The 22775-nt window shown below is 48.6% G+C and overlaps 1 protein-coding gene across 1 annotated transcript in view; it reads right to left on the reverse strand.

Moving 5' to 3' along the window:
- Nucleotides 1–12794: 12794 nt before the first annotated feature.
- Nucleotides 12795–22775, reverse strand: part of lama1 (laminin, alpha 1) — a 470787-nt gene continuing 460806 nt past the window's right edge. The window contains exons 62-63 of the mRNA XM_072468337.1: nucleotides 16960–17182; nucleotides 12795–13300 (exon numbers count right to left, since the gene is read on the reverse strand). Of these exons, the coding sequence (XP_072324438.1) occupies nucleotides 13140–13300; nucleotides 16960–17182 (384 nt within the window). The 3' untranslated portion in view covers nucleotides 12795–13139. The remainder of the gene's footprint in view (nucleotides 13301–16959; nucleotides 17183–22775) is intronic.

A 22775-nucleotide genomic window follows, 5' to 3' on the forward strand; every position in this document is an offset into this window, starting at 1 on the left:
CAGACTCTGCACAGACAGTGACCCAAGGTGTAGACCAAACCTGGGACCCTGGAGCTGTGAAGCAACTGAAGCAATTGACAACCCCTTTGACGTCTGACTAGCATCTGATGCAATATTCCGGCAAGCCTATAAATGGACGAGCTGCACACTTACCTGAAGCAGGTATAAGACTGTATAAAAATGTGAATCAGGGTCCTATGCTAGTACCAATGGACATAGTGTGCACCATCGACACTCTGCTCCCTAGTGTTGAGTAGCCTTAACCAGTGACCCTCGCAAAAAGAGCCCAGGGCACTTTAACTTTCTATTTTTGTATGTATAAAAGAAAGAAAACTTCTTCTGGTCCTAAAACCCTTCCAGGTCATGATAGTGCATTTGAGGTTCCTCTGGGTTTATTCTCTCCCCTTGACATACTGGCTCGCCAATTGTGGGGGTGCACAATGTTCATGCACTCCCGTGATCATCCTAACCAGCAAGCTGCACTGAGGGTGGTGGGGGGCTGGGGGTTGGTGTCAGTGTTTCGAGCAACATGCCAGTGATACACATCCTCACCTGAATGGAGATGATGGCTTAATTCCCTTGCCAATCCACCTGGACACTGCAGTGCTGTGGCTAACTGGGATTTCCGCACAAGGTTTATATTCTGTAACTATCCTCCACAGACCGTATTTTGCTGGAGGAATAATCCTGCCAAAATCAGGTGACTGTGCTGTAGTTTCTATCCGGTGTATGCAGCAGTTGGTGAGTTAATTGAAATGATCAATCCTGCCCTGCCTAGAGCCATTATACCTTGGTGCCACTATTCCCACCATTTAACAAAATGCAATGTAGCAGCTGTTAGGCTCATTTTTGGAGGAGGCAAGACGAATTCAAGGCAAACTTTTCCATAGGGGCGATGTGAACTGAGGCCATTCTCCCTAGGTTACTGTATCCACTCATTTTGATGTTTTTACACCTTCACGGACTAAATCACCACAACTGCCAAAGACATCTCTTCTGGTGCTTGGATTGCAATCTGCATCTACGCAACTGGAATCGCACTGCTGGAGATGACACTTAGAAATAATTTGGGAGAATTGCGCCCAGTATCTTTACTGCCAGTCAAACTGTGACTCCGGATTGTCTCGGCCCTGGGAAATGTCAATCTGGAACTAAACAAACGGATCGTAAATGCACCAGGTGGCCTGTCAATCAAAGCTGTCCAGCAGAGATTTTATTTTTAACTATCACTGACAGTTTCAGCCTTTCTTCATGTTTAAAGAGCAGGGGATTTAAAATATCTTTCAGAGCATGACACTTAAACAGACTTCTCTGCCCTTCAAGAGTGCTTGTGTCTATCCTATTGCTTTGTCATGCCCACATTGCAAGTGTCGGCCATTTATTTGAATTCAGCAACAAGTTCAAAAGGCCCTGCTGAGTTTGGGTTTCCTGCTTGCGTGATTCATGGCCGCCTGTCGTCAATGGGTAGGACTCCAGATCTGGGTCTTGCCTGCCATTTGTAAAGAGCCCTTGTCATCCTGGTGCCACAAAAGCCCAGCCTCTGGGACCACAGGGACATCTTGGCTTCCACCCAGCCCTATAAAAACAATAGCTCAGCCTGGATTCTGGTTTGGCAAGTGAAGTGAACTGTTGAATGTGGCTTAGTTGATGTATTTAAGTAATTATTATAAGTTATTATTTCCAGACCCTCTTTTATCAATGTCTCAACGTTTATTCATACAAACCTAAGAGGAACATAGAACATACAGTGCAGAAGGAGGCCATTCGGCCCATCGAGTCTGCACCGACCCACTTAAGCCCTCACTTCCACCCTATCCCCATAACCCAATAACCCCTCCTCACCTTTTTTGGTCACTAAGGGCAATTTATCATGGCCAATCCACCTAACCTGCACGTCTTTGGACTTTGGGAGGAAACCGGAGCACCCGGAGAAAACCCACGCAAGACACAGGGAGAACGTGCAGCCTCCGCACAGACAGTGACCCAAGCCGGGAACTGAACCTGGGACCCTGGCGCTGTGAAGCCACAGTGCTATCCATTTGTGCTACCATGCTGCCCTGTAAAGGAGTGATGCATTTGATGGTCCATTCGATTGACACTTTTATGTACATAGAGCATTCTTGGTGAGTGGGCATTGAAAGGGCATCAGTCGGTGTGGAGAATATGAGAGGCCATGGCCGCCTCAATGCTCTCCACATCCCTGTGCCGACTAGGATCTGTTTTGGGGTCAGTGGGCCGAACCCATCCTGCATGCCCTAGCCCTGGAACAAAAGTAGTGCGATTCGGGGCCCTTTAAATCAAGGCGGGGCTGCTGAATCGACAATTTTCAACCCGGTCTATCCAATTGGGTTGTGAAACTTCAACCCACTGAGTGATTCCACCACCGGAGGCTGTTTGGCCCATTTGCAGGATTTTCCTTTTTTACATTTTATTACTGAGGGTTCCCAGCACCTGCAATTTTTTTCTCAATCTCAACAGAACTAGTGCGGCTATTTGGCCGTATGAACAATTCCATATATAAAAATATAAAGGTTCAGAGCATTTATTTCCAATGTTTTCTATCAGCTCTTGCAGAATTATAACCAGGTACAGGTCACAAAAGGTTTATTGCCACTGCTATGAGTGCTTTATTACCGTCTCTATGATAGGTGTCTGGGATTAGATTTGTAGTTCCAGTTATGATTCCAAGGTGAGAGGGTCCACACAAGACCAGAGTTTTTGTTTAATCGACAAGGACATATCAAATTTCCTCCAGTATAAAATCAGACAGCATATCAGGAATGTGAGGGGTTGGAGATCAAATACACCGAGGGATGGAGTCAGCTTCGTTTTGCTTTCCTTTTGGGGCAGTCAGCCATGTGTGCATCATTAGTATCCCAGGCGCCAGTGTCAATAGTAGTCATGCCTGTCAGATTAACTAACTACTCTTTTGTGTAAACACACACTGCCCATTCCCAGTGCAATGTACACACTTCTGTTATCTAAAAAGGCTCTTACACCTCGAGACACAGATGGCTGAAAGAGAACTCACCCCCTTTGATTCCATCAGTTATACGGCCTTTGGATTGGATTGGATTGGTTTATTGTCACGTGTACCGAGGTACGGTGAAAAGTATTGTTCTGCGTGCAGATCATTCCGTACATGAAAAGACAATACATAATAGGGCAAACATAAAATACGCAATGTAAATATATAGACGCGGGCATTGGGAGAAGATGTGTGAAGAGATCAGATCAGTCCACAAGTACATCCGTCCATAAGAGAGTCGTTTAGGAGTCTGGTGACAGCGGGAAAGAAGCTGTTTTTGAGTCTGTTCCTGCGTGTTCTCAGACTTTTGTAACTCCTGCCTGATGGAAGAACTTGGAAGAGCGGCAGGGATCTATGATTATGCTGCCCACTTTCCCAATGTAGCGGGAGGTGTAGACAGAGTCAATGGATGGGAGGCGGGTTCTTGTGATGGACTGGGCTGTGTTCATGACTCTCTGTAGTTTCTTCCGGTATTGGACCAAGCAGTTGCCATACCAGGCTGTGATGCAGCCCGATAGGATGCTTTCTATGGTGCAACTGTAAAAGTTGGTAAGAGTCAATGTGGACATGCCAAAGTTCCTTAGTTTCCTGAGGAAGTATAGGCACTGTTGTGCTTTTTTGGTCGTAACATCGACATGGGTAGACCAGGATAGATTGTTGGTGATATGCACCCCTAGGAATTTGAAACTGCTAACCATCTCCACCTCATTGATGAAATGAAATGAAAATCGCTTATTGTCGCAAGTAGGCTTCAATTAAGTTACTGTGAAAAGCCCCTAGTCGCCACATTCCGGCGCCTGTTCGGGGAGGCTGGTACGGGAATTGAACCCATGCTGCTGGCCTGCTTGGTCTGCTTTAAAAGCCAGCGATTTAGCCCAGTGTGACCAGCCCCTTTGCTGACAGGGGTGTGTACAGTACTTTGCTTCTTGAAGTCAATGGCCAGCTCTCTAGTTTTGCTGACATTGAGGGAGAGATTGTTGTCGCTACACCACTCCACTAGGTTCTCTATCTCCCTCCTGTATTCTGACTCATCATTGTTCGAGATCTGGCCCACTATGATCGTGTTGTCAGCAAACGTGTAGATGGAGTTGGAGCCAAATTTTGCCACGCAGTCATGTGTGTATAGGGAGTATAGTAGGGGGCTAAGTACGCAGCCTTGCGGGACCCCGGTATTGAGGACTATCGTGGAGGAGGTGTTGTTGTTTATCCTTATTGAATGTGGTCTGTGGGTCAGAAAGTCGAGGATCCAGTTGCAGAGGGAGGAGCCAAGTCCTAGCTTGATATGAGCTTTGATGTGAGTTTGGCTGGGATTATGGTGTTGAAGGCGGAGCTGTAGTCAATAAATTTGGCTAACTGTCAATTAACTAGAATTTCTTTTATAAATTCCTGATCTGCGCAGGTGTTAAATAACATTGCCTCACTTGCATCAATTTGAACTCACTGTATAGTGTATCCAGTTTGAAGCATTTTGCAGCTTCATATATGCTGGTGTAGACATTGTACAAATATCTTCTCATGTGGTATGTTGTACGTCAGTGTGCTCTCTGCAGTTTGGCTCAGCACAATCTTGCGACTTGGTGGCCGCGATGTACCAGCCACGTTGCACCCGAAAGGCAGCACGGCCGCTAGATGCTGGGAGATCTACCCGGCTCGTCCCGCCGCCCAAGATCGAACGCGATCTCGCGAGGCATTGCGATCTGAATCCCACCCACTGTGGGCGGGATCACTATTTGGCAAATCTGCACATTAGAGTGAGACAGCAGTGGGGGGACAGGGACAGTATGCATTTCCACTCGGCAAACTTGTGGTTTTTTTTTTAAATCACTTATGCGGAGGACAGCAGTGGTTAGCATTGCAGCCTCACGGCACCGAGGTCCCAGGTTCGATCCGGAACCCGGGTGACCGTCCGTGTGGAGTTTCTGCATTCTCCCCGTGTTTGCGTGGGCTTCGCTGCAACAATCCAAAGATGTGCAGGGTAGGTGGATTGGCCAGGCTAAATTGCCCATGAATTGGGTACTCTAAATTTAATTAAAATCCCCCCAAAAAATCACTTCTGTGGAACTGAATTTTTAAAAGCACCATTAACTCTTTTACACGGAGCTCTCGCCACATTTATGAAACGATACCCTTCAGGAGCGGGAAACGCACGTGCAAAATGAACGAAAGTATTATTCAAAATACTTGCCTACGTAACAATGGGCGGTGCGTGCCTTCTCCTCATGGATTTCGCACCACGTGGAGAAGGACACCCGCTCCTGGTGGCCGTCAAGGTCATTGCAGTCCTGACCTTACACTTGCCTACGTAACAACAGTCACGCTTTCAAATCACGACTGCCAAAAATTATGTATCTTTGGATTACCTGCTAATTCACTCAGTAAAAGACTAGACGCGATTCTTCGGCCTTGTTATGCTCCCGCTCAAGTGAAACAAGGCCAGTGAATAACAGGAGAGGCCAAAACTGAGCATGGCGCCAGGAGCCGACCAGTTTGGAATGTAACCAGCCCGCTCCCGTAGGCGAAATAGGGATCTCGCTGCAGTGTGGCGAGAAACCAGTTATCACCACTTAAGCCAGATTTCCATAGATTTAACGGGAACCACCCTATATCCAACAGCCTCCAGTCAGTCATCGGCCTCCCCAGCAAGTGCTCACGTTGGCACCGATTCCTTTTGAAAACCGTGAACCTGGCAGAAGGGCTTCTGTGCGGAGCCAAGGAGGTGAGTAGCCATCTTTGATCACAGGCAAAGAGCCCGGGGGTACTGGGCTTGCTGCCCCTGTGCCCGACGGGCGATGGTGGACCCTCGGCTGGGGGTGAGCCAACATGGGAGGGTGGGGGGGGGAGACACTGGGGGACAACCGGAAGGCAACCACTCGCGGCACCACCATATCAACACCTGGATGATTTATACCCGTTGTGGGGGAAATCCTTGTCTCTGCCTGTCTTCTCCACCAATCACCCATAACCCCCACTGATTGCCGGGATCTCTGGCCGTACAGCTGAAGGCTATGGCTTATAGGCAATTGGCAATCGTGGTTAAATGAGCACTGCAAACAACCCAAGTGGATTCCCATGGGTTCATGTAGCATGTGGGAGTCATTGCCCAGCATCCCAATCAGACGGTGATGCCTGGACACTGTGCTCGAACACTGCGGGAGCCAACACCACACACGGAGCAGCCAACATCCGAACACCCATGGATGGGAGACAGCTCCAGGGTACATGTCCATAGCTGGAGGGTGGGTGAGTGCCCGGTCCAGTTGACGTTGTGAGCGGGTGTCTGGGGTACGGGGTCTGGGGTCCGGTGAGGGGGGCTCGCTGCGGCCGGGTGTGCTTGGGCAGGGCATTCCGGGCAGGGATCAGTGGGGGAATGGAGGGTCCCGGGGTGGAAGCCACTGCTGTTTGTAAGTCTAACACCCTCTCCCAATGCCTTACGGATATTGAATGCTACGGCAGGGATGTTGGGTGAAGAACTTGCCCTCATGGTGCTGCTGCTAGGCCGGGCGGCCAGACGCCGGAGACAGCTCCAGCAGCAACGTCTAAAGATGCTCGAGGCAGCGGCCCATGTGCCGGACCCCGCTCCACACCCTGGGACTCGGCCGTCCATCAGACCAGGGAGGGACCCAGAGGGGGAGTCCCGCGACAGCCCAGTGTGTACAGGCGTCGATGGTCATTCGAACAGATGACGGGCAGCGCGTGCCACAGAGGCTCCGCCTCAACAAGGAGACAGTGTGGTACCTGTGCCATCTCCTCATGGATTTTGCACCACGTGGAAGAGAAGGCACCCGCTCCCAGTGGCTGTCAAGGTCACCGCAGTCCTGACCTTACACTTCGGGATCATTCCAGGGCTCGAGCGGGGACCTGTGTGGTATCTCACAGGCCACAGCCCACTGGTGCGTCCGGCAGGTCACAGATGCCCTGTATGCTTGGGTGGAAAGCAACATCATCTTTGACATGGACCAAGCCCAGCAAGATGCCCGGTCAGCAAGTTTCTCGGCCATCACTGGGATGCCCCCAGGCCCAGGGGGTAATAGATGCCACGCATGTTGCCCTGCGCTCACCGGGCCATCTGGGGGTGCCCTATGTTAACCAAAAGGGGTTCCACTCCCTCAGAATGCAGCTTGTCTGTGACCACCAGATGAGGATAATGCACATGTGCGCCCGCTTCTTGGGAAGTGTGCACAACAGCTACGTTCTGGGGCAGTCGGTCATCCGAGGAGCACTCCAGGAAGGATGGCTGGCCCTTGGGGGATAAGGTCATAGAGTCATAGATGTTTACAGCAAGGAAACAGACCCATCGGCCCAACTGGTCCATGCCACCCAGTTTCTATCACTAAGCTAGTCCCACTTGCCCGCATTTGGCCCATATCCCCCTATACCCACCCTGCCCTAGTAACTGTCTAACTGCTTTGTAAAGGACACAATTGTGCTCGCCTTTACCACTGCCGCTGGCAGCCCGTTCCAGATGCTCCCACTCTCTGTGTGAAGAAATTTCCCCTCTGGTCTCTTTTGTATCTCTCCCCTCTCACCATAAATCAATGCCCTCTAGTTCTAGACTCCTCTACCTATGGGAAAAGATGTTGACTATCTACCTTATCGATGCTCCTCATGATTTTATAGACCTGCATAAGATCACCCCTAAGCCTCCTACGCTCCAGGGAAAAAAGTCCCAGCCTATCCACCCTCTCCTTATAACTCAGACCATCAAGTCCTGGTAGCATGCTCATAAATGTCTTCTGCACTCTTTTTAGTTTAACAATATCCTTCCTATAATAGGGTGACCAGAACTGAACACAGTATTCCATGTGTGGTCTTACCAATGTCTTGTACAACTCAACAAGACATTCTAACTCCTGTATTCAATATTCTGACCAATAAAACCTAGCATGCTGAATGCCTTCTTCACCACCCTGTCCACCTGCGACTCCACCTTCAAGGAGCTATGAACCTGGACTCCTAGATCTCTTTGTTCTGTAACTGGCCTCAACCCCCTACCATTAACTGAACAGATCATGCCCTGATTTGATCCACCAAAATGCATCACCTCACATTTATCCAAATTAAACTCCATCGGTCATTCATCGGCCCACTGGCCGAATTGATCAAGATCCCATTGCAATCTTATATAACCTTCTTCACTATCCACTATGCCACCAATCTTGGTGTCATCTGCTAACTTACTAACCATGCCTCCTATATTCTCATCCAAATTATTAATATATGTAACAAGTAACAGTGGACCCAGTACCGATCCCTGAGGCCCAGTGTGTACAGGCGTCGATGGTCATTCGAACAGATGACGGGCAGCGCGTGCCACAGAGTTTGAAAAACAACCCTCCACAACCACCCTATGGCTTCACTAAGCCAATTTTGTATCCAATTGGCTACCTCACGATGGATTCTGTGAGATTTAACCTTTTGCGACAACATATCATGTGATACCTTGTCAAAGGCCTGCTAAAGTCCATGTAGACTACGTCGACTGCACTGCCCTCATCTACCTTCTTGGTTACCCCTTCAAAAAACTCAATTAAATTCGTGAGACAAGACTTTCCCCTGACAATGCTATGCTGACTTTCCCTAATTAGCCCATGCCTGTCTAAATGCCTGTAGATACTGTCCCTCAGAATACCTTCCAACAACTTACCCACTACAGAAGTAAAACTCATCGGTCGGTTGTTCCCGGGCTTATCCCTACAGCCCTCCTAAACAAGGGCACAACATTTGCTACCCTCCAATCTTCAGGCACCTCTCCTGTTGCTGTCGATGATTTAAATACCTCAGCTAGGGGGCCTCCCTAGCCTCCCACAACATCCTGGGATACATTTCATCAGGTCCCGGTGAGTTGTCTATCTTGGTGCGCTTTAATACCTCCAGCACCTCCTTCTCTGTAATATGAACACTCCTCAAGACATCACTTTTTATTTCCCCAATTTCCCTCACATTTGTGCCTTTCTCAACAGTAAATACTGACAAGAAATATTTATTTAGGACCTCTCCCATCCCTTGTGGATCCGCACATAGAGGACCTCGTTTATCCTTAAGAGGCCCTACCCTCTCCCTAGTCATCCTTTTACCCTTCATGTATCTGGAAAAGCTCTTTGGATTTTCCTTTGCCTTATCTGCCAAGACAATCTCGTGTCCCCTTTTTGCCCTCCTGATTTCTCTCTTAACTCTACTCCGACAAGCCCTATACTCTTCAAGGGATCCACTTGATCCCAGCTGCCCATACATTTAAAAAAAATAAATTGAAAGTACTCAATTCATTTTTTCCAATTAAGGGGCAATTTAGCGTGTTCAATCCACCTACCCTGCACATCTTTGGGTTGTGGGGGCGAAACCCCCGCAAACACAGGGAGAATGTGCAAACTCCGCACAGACAGTGACCCAGAGCCGGGATCGAACCTGGGACCTCGGCGCCGTGAGGCTGCAATGCTCCCACTGTGCCACCGTGCTGCCCCAGCAGCTGCCCATACATGTCATATGCCTCCTTCTCCCTTTTGACCATGACCTCAACATCCCGAATCATCCAGTGTTCCCTACTTCGACCAGCCTCACCCTTCACTCTAAGAGGAATGTGCTCACCCTGAACCCTAGCTAACACACTTTTGAAAGACTCCCACTTACCAGCTGTCCCTGGCCTGTAAACAGGCTTCCCCCAATCAACTTTTGAAAGTTCCCATCTAATACCATCGAAATTAGCCTTGCCCCAATTTAGAATTTTAACTTTTGGGCCAGAACTATCATTCTCCATAGCAATCTTAAAACTAATGGAATTATGGTCACAGGTCCCAAAGTGATCCCTTACGAACACCCGTCACCTGCCCTTCCTTATTCTCCAAGAGGTCAGGTTTTGCTCCTTTTCTAGTTGGGCCATCCATTTATTGAGGAAATCTTCCTGAATACACTCGACAAAGTTCTCCATCCAAACCCCTAGTGCTATGGCTGTCGCAGTTAATGTTGGGAAAGTTAAAGTCCTCTACTATTAGCACCCCATTTTTCCGGCAGCTATCTGTAATCTCTTTGCATATTTACTTCTCATTTCCTGCTGACTATTTGGGGGCCAATAGTACAGTCCTATCAAAGTGATCTCACCCTTCTTATTTTTTAGTTCCACCCATATAGACCAGTGGCAAACCCTTGGATATATCCTCTTTCTGTACTACTGTGATGTTGTCCCTAATCAAAAACGCAACTCCCCCTTCTCTCCTATCTCCTGGTCTATCTTTCCTATAGCATCTGTACCCCGGAACATTGAGCTGCCAGTCCTGCCCCTCCTTTAGCCATGTTTCAGTAATAGCTATAATATCCCAGTCCCATATACCTATCCATGCCCTGAGTTCATCTGCCTTGCCCTTAGGCCTCTTGCATTGAAATGTCGTTGGAAAGGGGGGAGTTGCTGGCTACTCTGGCACAGATCCTGAAAAAGGACAAGGATCCGACAGAGTATGGGTTTTACAGGCCCATCTTGTGATTGAATACGGACGTGAAAGTGTTGCCAATGCTGTTACCAAGGCGATTGGAGGGGTGTGTGCCAGATGTGGTCTCGGAGGATCAGTGAAGGGGTGACAGCTGTCTGGCAATATCAGGGGCTTATTGAATTTGGTCATGGCCCCTTCACAGGGGAGAGTGCCGTACATATTTGCATCAATTTGACCGGGTGGAGTGGCGGTACTTGTTCATGGTCCTTCAGAGGTTTGGGTTTGGGCCAAAGTTCGTTGCTTGGGTATGGCTATTGTATGTGTCCCCAATGGTGAGTGTGAGAACGAATGAGACAAATTCGAGATATTTTAGGCTGTAAAGGGGGACAAGACCAGGATACCAGTTGTTGCCATTGTTCTTCACATTGGCGATTGAGCCCTTGCCGATTGCACTCTGAGTCTTTAATGAGTGGCGGGGGATTGTGAGGGCGGTGTAGAGAGCATAGGATGTCTTTATAGCCCTGTGATTTATTATTGTATCTGGCGAATCCATTGGAAAGTACGGGGAGAATTATGGACTTATTGGGGAAATTTGGGGCATTTCCCGGACGTAAATTGGGAAAAGCGAAGTCTTGCCGGCGAACGCCCGGGGGAATAGTGTGAATTCAGGGGTCTTGCCATTCAAGGTGGCCAGACTTAGCTTTCGGTATCTGGAGATTCATGGTGGCACATGAGTGGGCAGAACTATGCATAAGTGGAATCTGATGTGGTTGGTAAAGGGGGTTTGAGGAGATCTGAAAAGTTGGGATGCCCTGCATCTGACACTGGCGATGAGGGTACAGACGGTGAAGATGAAAGTGGTGCCGAGATTTTTGTTTATTTTTCAATCCCTTCCAATTTTCCAGTGTTTTTCCGGCGGCTGGATAAACTGATTTCAGAGTTTGTTTGGGCAGGCAAGATGCCGAGGGTAAGTCGGCCCTTGTTGCAAAGAAGGAGGCAGGAGGGGAGGCTTGCACTCCCAAACCTGTTGCATTACTATTGGGCAGCGAATGCCGAGAAGGTGAGGCAGTGGTGAGGGTAGTGGGGTCAGGCTGGGTTTGGCTGGAGGACTGTTGTCGGGGAACGTGTGACGGCCCCGCTTCTGTTTTCGTCGGGGAGATATACGAGCAGCCATGTGGTAGAGTCTACAATTGAGATTTGGATCCAGTTGAGGTGGCACTTTAAACTGGGGCAAATGTCAGCATTGACTCCAATATGTGGGAACGATAGGTTTATACTGGGGGCGATGTATGGGAGGCGGTAGGGGGAAGGGATAGAGCAGGTAAGAGAGTTGTTTGTCGAGGGCAAGTTTGCAGGGTTGGAGGAAGTGCAGGCGAGGGACGAGCTACCGAGGGGGAGTGAGTTTAGATACTGGCAGGTGCGGGACTTTGCGTGGAAGGAACTGCCCTCGTTTCCTCAGTTGCCGGAGTATACGTCGCTAGCGAAGTTGCTGGCCCCGGACGAGTGGGGGCAAAGGAAAATTGGGAATATCTCAGGTGGTTGGGGAAGAAGGGGCAGGCGCTAGTGGAAGGGATCAAGCGGAAGTGGGAGGAAGAGCTGGGGATCGCGATGTGGTGGGGAGTCTGGAGAAAAGAATGGGCCGGATCAACTCGACCTCCTCCTGTGCAAGGATGAGCCTTACACAATTGAAGGTGGTACATGACTCAGACCCGGAGGGGCGGGTTTTCCCGGGAGTAGAGCATGTGTGGGAGAGGTGTGGGAGGGGGCTGGTGAACCATGCTCATGTTCTGCGGTGTACGAAGCTGGATAGGTTTTGGGAGGTGCCATTCAAGAGCTTGTCAGGGATTGTGGGGGTTAAGATGATGCCGTGCCCTCTGGTGGTGATTTTCGGGGTGTCAGAGGCGCTGGGGTTGCGGGAGGGGAACGGGGCCAATGTTGTGGCCTTCGCCTCTCTGATTGCCCAGCGACAGATGTTATTGAACTGGAGGTCGGTGGTGCTGCCAGGGGTCGCAGCATGGTTGAGGGATTTACATCAATTTCCTAAGCTGCAGGAGATGAAGCTCACCCTGAGGGGGTTGGAGGAGGGGCAATAGGTACGGTGGAGGCCATTTCTGTCCATGTTTGACAAATTGTTTATCACCAGAGTGGAGGGAGGATGGGTTACGGTTTAAAAGGGTAAAAAGTGAACAAACTGGATGTACTATGTTTATTTTGAGGTGTTATGTGAAGATGTGTTTGAAATAAAATATATTTTTTGAATAAAAAAATGAAATGAAATGAATAAAAGACAGTTTCCTGAAAGTTTCTATAAATTTTGCAAATACAAACATCACCAAAACTGTACGGTGTATCTTCGAATCATGTTTGCATTTTAATTACAAAAATGATTAAATATTCAAAAAGAACAAGGATTAACATTTCAGTAAATACTGTCAAAAAGAAAATCAATTGTAAACATGGATTGAAAACAAAACTAAAAAGTCATCCTGATGCCATTAATGTTTTTTTTAAACGGAGGTACTTGTTGTACAGTACAAAAGCTTTTAGTGAAGCATCTGTCATAAACAGCAACTTTTGTTGGTTTAAAATGCGTGTGTGTCCTGAGTGAAGGCGGGTGATTAATACAGTGAGGAAGTAAGTATGGCTCCGGTAGCTTGATTAGATTCTCTGAGCTGGGAGGGCAATTCTGGAGGCTACTGCTCGAAACCAGGACAAGAATGAGCGAAGACCCCGCGGAGGTCAAAGGCTCTGCTGAAGTCGAAGGCCTCGATCTGTTGGTTCTTTGCCAGCTTGAGGTTCCTCATGCAGCCCTGGAATGGCTTTTGAGTGGTCAGACAATTCTGCTTCACGTTAGCTGTGTCAACAGATAAACATGCGCTTATTAACATGTGCTGAGTTGGCTGAAAACAGTGCATACAATATGCGGCAAATTGAGAATCAAGTTGAGTGCTGCAGTTAATGTTGAAAGTTTGTTACAATTTTGAATTGCTGCTTTTTTATGTTTGATCTTCGCCTTGGGCATGCTACATCATTCATAATGTGAGGTTTAGGCAGTAAATGGTAACAGGCTATTTATACATTGATGGGGAGCATAGGACAGTAAGATTTAGATCCATACCCACCGTCAGTATGCATTTCATCCATCACTCAATCGTGATTGGTAGCCGGGTTCCTGGCTAATTAACATCTTTGTAGGTTAAGGAATCCTAAATCGAATAAGGATCAGCAATGAGCAATGAATAAGGTAGCTCAGGAATGGTGGCTGGTTAGCTCAGTTGACTGGCTAGTTAGCTCAGTTGACTGGCTAGTTAGCTCTGTGGACTAGTCTGCTAGTGCTTGGGTCAGATTAGCGCAAAGAGCCTGGGATTCGATCTATGTTCCAGTTGAGGTAGATTGGGGCCTGCTCCCTTGCTGGACCTGCAGTAAAGTTCACGGCATTTTGCTGTGGTTGACGAATAATTGCCAAGGACCTGCCTTCAGCAGAGAACTCAAGAAGTAGGAGCAGACCGCGAACAGGTGCAGTCCCTGATAAAATAGCAGAAGTACTTCTATTCAATTTAGGATTCCTTAACCTACAAAGATGTTAATTAGCCAGGAGCCCGGCTACCAATCACGATTGAGTGATGGATTAAATGCATACCGACGGTGGGTAAGGATCTAAATCTTACTGGCCTATGCTCCCCACCAATGTATAAATAGCCTGTTACCATTCACTGCCTAAACCTCACATTATGAATGATGTAGCATGCCCATTGATGCCCTATACACTGTATAGAACCAATGAACCCAGCAGTGTCAACAGAATGTCAAAAAAAGCTTTTAAAAACATTAGTTCATTGGGCAGCATGGTAGCACAGTGGTTAGCAGAGTTGCTTTAGCGCTCCAGGGTCCCAGGTTTGATTCCCGGCTTGGGTCATTGTCTGTGCGGAGTCTGCACACTCTCTCCGTGCCTGCCTGGGTTTCCTCTGGGTGCTCCGGCTTCCTCCCACAGTCCAAAGATGTGCAGGTTAGGTGGGTTGGCCATGCTAAATTGCCCTTAAGTGTCCAAAAAAGGTTGGGTGGGATTACTGGGTTACGGTGATAAGGTGGAGGTGTGGGTTTGGGCACGGTGCTCTTTCCAAGGGCCGGTGCAGACTCGCTGGCCCGAATGGCCTCCTTCTGCACTGCAAATTCTATGATTCATTACTTTCCACTACGTTAAAAAAGTCATTTCACTGCAGCCCAATAAAAGTAAAGTATCCACAACATTAACTAAACATTCCTAACACTGTGAAATTGACAGCAGAGATGAGAGAGCCAGCGATGTCAAGCAAATAATGTTTTCTCTGGGGCTCAGGTATTTCACCAGAGTAATGGATTTCTGGGGTCCCAGCAAAGCATATGGAAGAGTCCACTTTCATTGGGCTATAGTGAAAGGACTTTCCTGTTACATAGTAAGTAATGAAAGAAATTCTGTTTTTAAAGCTTTTTAAAAATGTACACGTCAGTCGACATGGGCGTATCATAAGCTTGGCATAGGAGGCATGAGGGGCCATCGGGAGTGGGTAGAGGGCATAGCTTGGCATGGGAGGGGATAATAAGGAAGACCTTTTGAACACACATTTCAAAACTCATGCAGATTCTAGTGCACTGAGGTGCTGTGAACCACCAGTCTTCAAAAACCTGGCTCAACTCCACGAAAACTGTGGCGGATTAAGACATACCGTACCCCTGCAAAGCAGCTGCCCAAGTCGGGAGTGGCCGGGTGAGTGCTTTTGATCTGGATCAGCCCACACTCCTGAAATATTCTCCTGAAAATCAGACAGCCTGGGAATGGGCTGGGGAATCCCAGAATCAGGATCCGCCCGTCATTTTAAAGGGCCCTCGAGTCACCCCATCCCGGGGAATCCCAGTGCGTGGACTTCGCCGGATACTTCTGCATTTTTCATTGAAGGCAATGAAAAAGCAGATTCTCTTTGCTGGACCTATGTTTTTTGTTTCAATAGTCTTGACGAGTAACATAAATGAACCATGATTGCCACTTGGCGGTGGGATTGGCTGCAAAGCTAACTCTACAAACCATTAACCTAGACAGTTTGAGCAAGTGGTAAAAAGTGAGTGGAAAATAAAGTAAATGCTTTTTGTAAGTTGCTGGCTGCCCATTTTTAATATTTTTGTCATGGTGGAACCTAGCAACACCCAGCCGATAAAGAGTGGTGTGGCATTGGTCTAATAAAAAGATGTGGAAAGCATCTGATAGTGCTGAGCCACTCTGTCATGAAGTCGCGAGAGGGACGGCATCTCCAAACTTTTCCTTCACATCTGCCATTGGCAGGGCTGGAAAGTCCCACCTGAAGACTTTACTAGTCATTCGGACACTTTTTTTCTGCTCCATTACATCTGTGCGTGTAGTATAGCCAACACTAAACTTGGGCCCGCCAAGTTTCATTCACTTGGAGTCAGGCTTTGTCCGGAATCTTTCATCCTCCCCGGTTTTCCTGTGACGGAGGCGGCTCGACATTGGCTGCCGGCAGTATCCTCTGGTCCGAAAAATCCAACTGATTTTTCCAGCCGGAACATCCCGCCTTTCGTTCAGTCTGTTTTGGTGTGCGCACATCAAAAGAAAAACCACTCTACGTTTTTCACAGGTTTGTGATCAGGGGCGAGATTCTCCGACCCCCCGCCGGGTCGGAGAATCGCCGGGGGCTGGCGTGAATCCCGCCCCCGCCGGTTGCTGAATTCTCTGGCACCGGATATTCGGCGGGGGCGGGAATCGCGCCGCGCCGGTTGGCGGGCCCCCCACCCCCGCGATTCTCCGGCCCGGATGGGCCGAAGTCCCGCTGCTAAAATGCCTGTCCCGCCGGCGTAGATTAAACCACCTCTCTTACCGGCGGTCCTGGGGGGGGGGGGGGGCGCTGGGCGATCTGGCCCCGGGGGGTGCCCCCACGGTGGCCTGGCCCGCGATCGGGGCCCACCGATCCGCGGGCGGGCCTGTGCCGTGGGGGCACTCTTTTCCTTCCGTCTTCGCCACGGTCTCCACCATGGCAGAGGCGGAAGAGACTCCCTCCACTGCGCATGCGCTGGAATGCCGTCAGCGGCCGCTAACGGTCCCGCGCATGCGCCGCCCGCAGATGTCATTTCCGCGCCAGCTGGCGGGGCACCAAAGGCCTTTTCTGCCAGCCGGCGGGGTGGAAATTCGTCCGGCATGGGCCTAGCCCCTTAAGGTTGGGGCTCGGCCCCCCAAGATGTGGAGCATTCCGCACCTTTGGGGCGGCGCGATGCCCGACTGATTTGCGCCGTTTTGGGCGCCAGTCGGCGGACATCGCACCGATACCGGAGAATTTTGCCCCGATTCTTTCTTTTCAATTTGAAGTCTCACTCCAAATAGTTCCCCGTTGTTGTTATGATCTAAATGTTGACCACTACAATGTGTACTGACAAAGTATTCCAAGAAGCAAAACTGGACTACATGCAGCGGATAACGTGCAAATGATTTGTTCAAATCTGTTAATATAAAACTACAGTAATACGTACCCGGGTAGCCTCCTACATAAATTGGATCATTAGTGTCTGCAGATGTTGACTGAATATAAGGGTTATCAGCCTGCACGGTAACGCCATCCACCATCAGTGCAATACGATGCTTACTCTTATTGGCTCGCAGTTTATGCCACTCCCCATTGCACAGCTGGTTTAAATCCTGGGGTTCATATCTGGCTGTAATTCTTCCAGCTCCATTATTCACATGGAACAGAACCTGAAAGAAACAAAACCTCAACAGTGAAAGGATGCTCCCTACCAGACACTAACTTGCCAGCCTGAACGAAAAGATCGCCCTCGCCCAGATGCGCATTGTACACCCAAGACAGCGGAACACTGGCAATGCACTCGGGGGATAAGCTGCCCACGCTTTTCAACATGGCAAAATGCTTAGTTTCTAATGGACCACGGGAACGCTACCTCTCCCAAATGGCACTCATGAATGGACCCCAATTGTTTACATGCATCCCCCTGCCGCTGGTGAGAGAGAAGGTTGGTTCTGGCTAAGAATACATTGCCCCTCTGTATCCTCAAACTGTGGCAGCAATGCATGTGGTGATGGTGGGGCGGGAAAGAGTTGTGAGAGTTACTCCCAACGTGGAGAAGTTAGCGTATAGTTACTTCAGGCATTTTGGTTTGTGGAATCCTTTTAACACATCAGAAGTAAAGAAAGGGTTAACTGAAATGAAATGGGATTAATGTAATTCGTCGGGGGAAAAAGTTTGAGAAACTGAAGTTAATTTTTAAGCGCTTCCACATGGTTAACCATTGAACTATGTACATAACTGTGTGCCGAATATGGAACAAAATCAAAATGTCTACATCGACATTATACTAATGTTTTCCATAAACAAAATAGCCTTAAATGGGGATTAAAAGGCAAAGTTTGTATTACATTTAAGCTAAATTATTTAGGGTGGATTAAGAGTTGGCGCAGAAGGAGCAACAAAATGGGAAAATGTTCCACGAGGGTCAAATGGTGACCTCGCAATGGTTGGTCAGGAATTTCTCATTCCGCAGAAGGTCATTTTCCACCGCTTCCAGCTCCGATGTTTCTTGTGGCCTCCCAGTATAGCACACAGTCCAAGGGACTGAGTCTCGGGCGACAGACTGCAAGCGTGTCTTTTGCTTTTATTCCAAGCTTGCCTCCATAAGTGCAGATCTTACTGCAAGACCCTGAAGCACAGTGAACAAACTTGACTTAGAACATAGAACATAGAACAATACAGCGCAGTACAGGCCCTTCGGCCCACGATGTTGCACCGAAACAAAAGCCATCTAACCTACACTATGCCATTATCATCCATATGTTTATCCAATAAACTTTTAAATGCCCTCAATGTTGGCGAGTTCACTACTGTAGCAGGTAGGGCATTCCACGGCCTCACTACTCTTTGTGTAAAGAACCTACCTCTGACCTCTGTCCTATATCTATTACCCCTCAGTTTAAAGTTATGTCCCCTCGTGCCAGCCATATCCATCCGCGGGAGAAGGCTCTCACTGTCCACCCTATCCAACCCCCTGATCATTTTGTATGCCTCTATTAAGTCTCCTCTTAACCTTCTTCTCTCCAACGAAAACAACCTCAAGTCCATCAGCCTTTCCTCATAAGATTTTCCCTCCATACCAGGCAACATCCTGGTAAATCTCCTCTGCACCCGCTCCAAAGCCTCCACGTCCTTCCTATAATGCGGTGACCAGAACTGTACGCAATACTCCAAATGCGGCCGGACCAGAGTTCTGTACAGCTGCAACATGACCTCCCGACTCCGGAACTCAATCCCTCTACCAATAAAGGCCAACACTCCATAGGCCTTCTTCACAACCCTATCAACCTGGGTGGCAACTTTCAGGGATCTATGTACATGGACACCTAGATCCCTCTGCTCAGCCACACTTTCAAGAACTTTACCATTAGCCAAATATTCCGCATTCCTGTTATTCCTTCCAAAGTGAATCACCTCACACTTTTCTACATTAAACTCCATTTGCCACCTCTCAGCCCAGCTCTGCAGCTTATCTATATCCCTCTGTAACCTGCTACATCCTTCCACACTATCGACAACACCACCGACTTTAGTATCATCTGCAAATTTACTCACCCACCCTTCTGTGCCTTCCTCTAGGTCATTGATAAAAATGACAAACAGCAACGGCCCCAGAACAGATCCTTGTGGTACTCCACTTGTGACTGTACTCCATTCTGAACATTTCCCATCAACCACCACCCTCTGTCTTCTTTCAGCTAGCCAATTTCTGATCCACATCTCTAAATCACCCTTAATCCCCAGCCTCCGTATTTTTTGCAATAGCCTACCGTGGGGAACCTTATCAAACGCTTTGCTGAAATCCATATACACCACATCAACTGCTCTACCCTCGTCTACCTGTTCAGTCACCTTCTCAAAGAACTCAATAAGGTTTGTGAGGCATGACCTACCCTTCACAAAGCCATGCTGACTATCCCTGATCATATCATTCCTATCTAGATGATTATAAATCTTGTCCCTTATAATCCCCTCCAAGACTTTACCCACTACAGACGTGAGGCTCACCGGTCTATAGTTGCCGGGGTTGTCTCTGCTCCCCTTTTTGAACAAAGGGACCACATTTGCTGTCCTCCAGTCCTCTGGTACTATTCCTGTAGCCAATGATGACATAAAAATCAAAGCCAAAGGTCCAGCAATCTCTTCCCTGGCCTCCCATAGAATCCTAGGATAAATCCCATCAGGTCCCGGGGACTTATCTATTTTCAGCCTGTCCAGAATTGCCAACACCTCTTCCCTACGTACCTCAATGCCATCTATTCTATTAGCCTGGGGCTCAGCATTCTCCTCCACAACATTATCTTTTTCCTGAGTGAATACTGACGAAAAATATTCATTTAGTATCTCGCCTATCTCTTCAGACTCCACACACAATTTCCCATCCCTGTCCTTGACTGGTCCTACTCTTTCCCTAGTCATTCGCTTATTCCTGACATACCTATAGAAAGCTTTTGGGTTTTCCTTGATCCTTCCTGCCAAATACTTCTCATGTCCCCTCCTTGCTCGTCTTAGCTCTCTCTTTAGATCCTTCCTCGCTACCTTGTAACTATCCATCGCCCCAACCGAAACTTCACACTTCATCTTCACATAGGCCTCCTTCTTCCTCTTAACAAGAGATTCCACTTCCCTGGTAAACCACGGTTCCCTCACTCGACGCCTTCCTCCCTGTCTGACCGGTACATACTTATCAAGAACACGCAGTAGCTGATCCTTGAACAAGCCCCACTTATCCAGTGTGCCCAACACTTGCAGCCTACTTCTCCACCTTATGCCCCCCAAGTCACGTCTAATGGCATCATAATTGCCCTTCCCCCAGCTATAACTCTTGCCCTGCGGTGTATACTTATCCCTTTCCATCATTAACGTAAACGTCACCGAATTGTGGTCACTGTCCCCAAAGTGCTCTCCTACCTCCAAATCCAACACCTGGCCTGGTTCATTACCCAAAACCAAATCCAACGTGGCCTCGCCTCTTGTTGGCCTGTCAACATATTGTTTCAGGAAACCCTCCTGCACACACTGTACAAAAAACGACCCATCTATTGTACTCGAACCATATCTTTTCCAGTCAATATTTGGAAAGTTAAAGTCTCCCATAATAACTACCCTGTTACTTTCGCTCATATCCAGAATCATCTTCGCCATCCTTTCCTCTACATCCCTAGAACTATTAGGAGGCCTATAAAAAACTCCCAACAGGGTGACCTCTCCTTTCCTGTTTCTAACTTCAGCCAATACTACCTCGGAAGAAGAGTCCCCATCTAGCATCCTCTCCGCCACCGTAATACTGCTCTTGACTAGCAGCGCCACACCTCCCCCTCTTTTGCCTCCTTCTCTGAGCTTACTAAAACACCTAAACCCCGGAACCTGCAACATCCATTCCTGTCCCTGCTCTATCCATGTCTCCGAAATGGCCACAACATCGAAGTCCCAGGTACCAACCCACGCTGCCAGTTCCCCTACCTTGTTTCGTATACTCCTGGCATTGAAGTAGACACACTTCAAACCACCTACCTGAACGCTGGCCCCCTCCTGCGACGTCAAATCTGTGCTCCTGACCTCTATACTCTCATTCTCCCTTACCCTAAAACTACAATCCAGGTTCCCATGCCCCTGCTGCATTAGTTTAAACCCCCCCAAAGAGCACTAACAAATCTCCCCCCCAGGATATTTGTGCCCCTCAGGTTCAGATGTAGACCATCCTGTCTGTAGAGGTCCCACCTTCCCCAGAAAGAGCCCCAGTTATCCAAAAATCTGAAACCCTCCCGCCTGCACCATCCCTGTAGCCACGTGTTTAAATGCTCTCTCTCCCTATTCCTCATCTCACTATCACGTGGCACGGGCAACAACCCAGAGATAACAACTCTGTTTGTTCTAGTTCTGAGCTTCCATCCTAGCTCCCTGAAAGCCTGCCTGACATCCTTGTCCCCTTTCCTACCTATGTCGTTGGTGCCAATGTGGACCACGACTTGGGGCTGCTCCCCCTCCCCCCTAAGGACCCGGAAAACACGATCCGAGACATCACGTACCCTTGCACCTGGGAGGCAACATACCAAACGTGAGTCTCTCACGCTCCCACAAAATCTCCTATCTGTGCCCCTGACTATAGAGTCCCCAATTACTAATGCTCTGCTCCTCTCCCCCCTTCCCTTCTGAGCAACAGGGACAGACTCCGTGCCAGAGGCCCGTACCCCATGGCTTACCCCTGGTAAGTCGTCCCCCCCACAAGTATCCAAAGCGGTATACTTGTTTCTCAGGGGAACGACCGCAGGGGATCCCTGCACTGACTGTTTTTTCCCAGTCCCTCTTACAGTTACCCACCTATCTCCAATCTTTGGTGTAACTAATTCCCTGAAGCTGCTATCTATGACCCCTTCTGCCTCCCGAATGATCCGAAGTTCTTCCAACTCCAGCTCCAGTTCCCTAACTCGGTCTTGGAGGAGCTGGAGATGGCAGCACTTCCTGCAGGTAAAATCAGCAGGGACACTAACTGCATCCCTCACCTCAAACATCCTGCAGGAGGAACATTGTACTCCCTTCCCTGCCATTCCTCTAACTTTCTACCAAGATCTAGCTAACAACTAAATTAAATTTTTATAAAAAAATAATAATAATATAATAAAAATATGGTACTTACCTCAGACCAATGGGTTTTATTATTAGGTTAGAGGAGGAGGGCGGGTGGGAGACACTACACGTGTAGTGTCTCGGGTTTCCTCTCCACCAGAATTTATTGGTGAGGGTCTTCCCAGACGTCCGCGGGTCGACTTCCTGATCCCGCCTAAAAAACTAATTTAAAGAAAAGAGAAAAAGTCTCAGCTCCTGCTGAAACTGACTCACCACTCACCAGCTGCTCTCACGCCGCCGAAATCGACTGGCCTGCCCCTGCAAAGAGAAGTGCTTTTAAAGGTTGACTTACCTCCCAGCACCCTCCTTCCGCAATGCTCCCGCTGAAACTGACTAACCAGCTGCTCTCACGCCACCGAAATCGACTGGCCTGCCCCTGCAAAGAGAAGTGCTTTTAAAGGTTGACTTACCTCCCAGCACCCTCCTTCCGCAATGCTCCCGCTGAAACTGACTAACCAGCTGCTCTCACGCCGCCGAAATCGACTGGCCTGCCCCTGCAAAGAGAAGTGCTTTTAAAGGTTGACTTACCTCCCAGCACCCTCCTTCCGCAATGCTCCCGCTGAAACTGACTAACCAGCTGCTCTCACGCCGCCGAAATCGACTGGCCTGCCCCTGCAAAGAGAAGTGCTTTTAAAG

The sequence above is a fragment of the Scyliorhinus torazame genome, chromosome 11 (genome assembly GCF_047496885.1).
Source record: "Scyliorhinus torazame isolate Kashiwa2021f chromosome 11, sScyTor2.1, whole genome shotgun sequence".
Taxonomy (NCBI): Eukaryota; Metazoa; Chordata; class Chondrichthyes; order Carcharhiniformes; family Scyliorhinidae; genus Scyliorhinus; species Scyliorhinus torazame.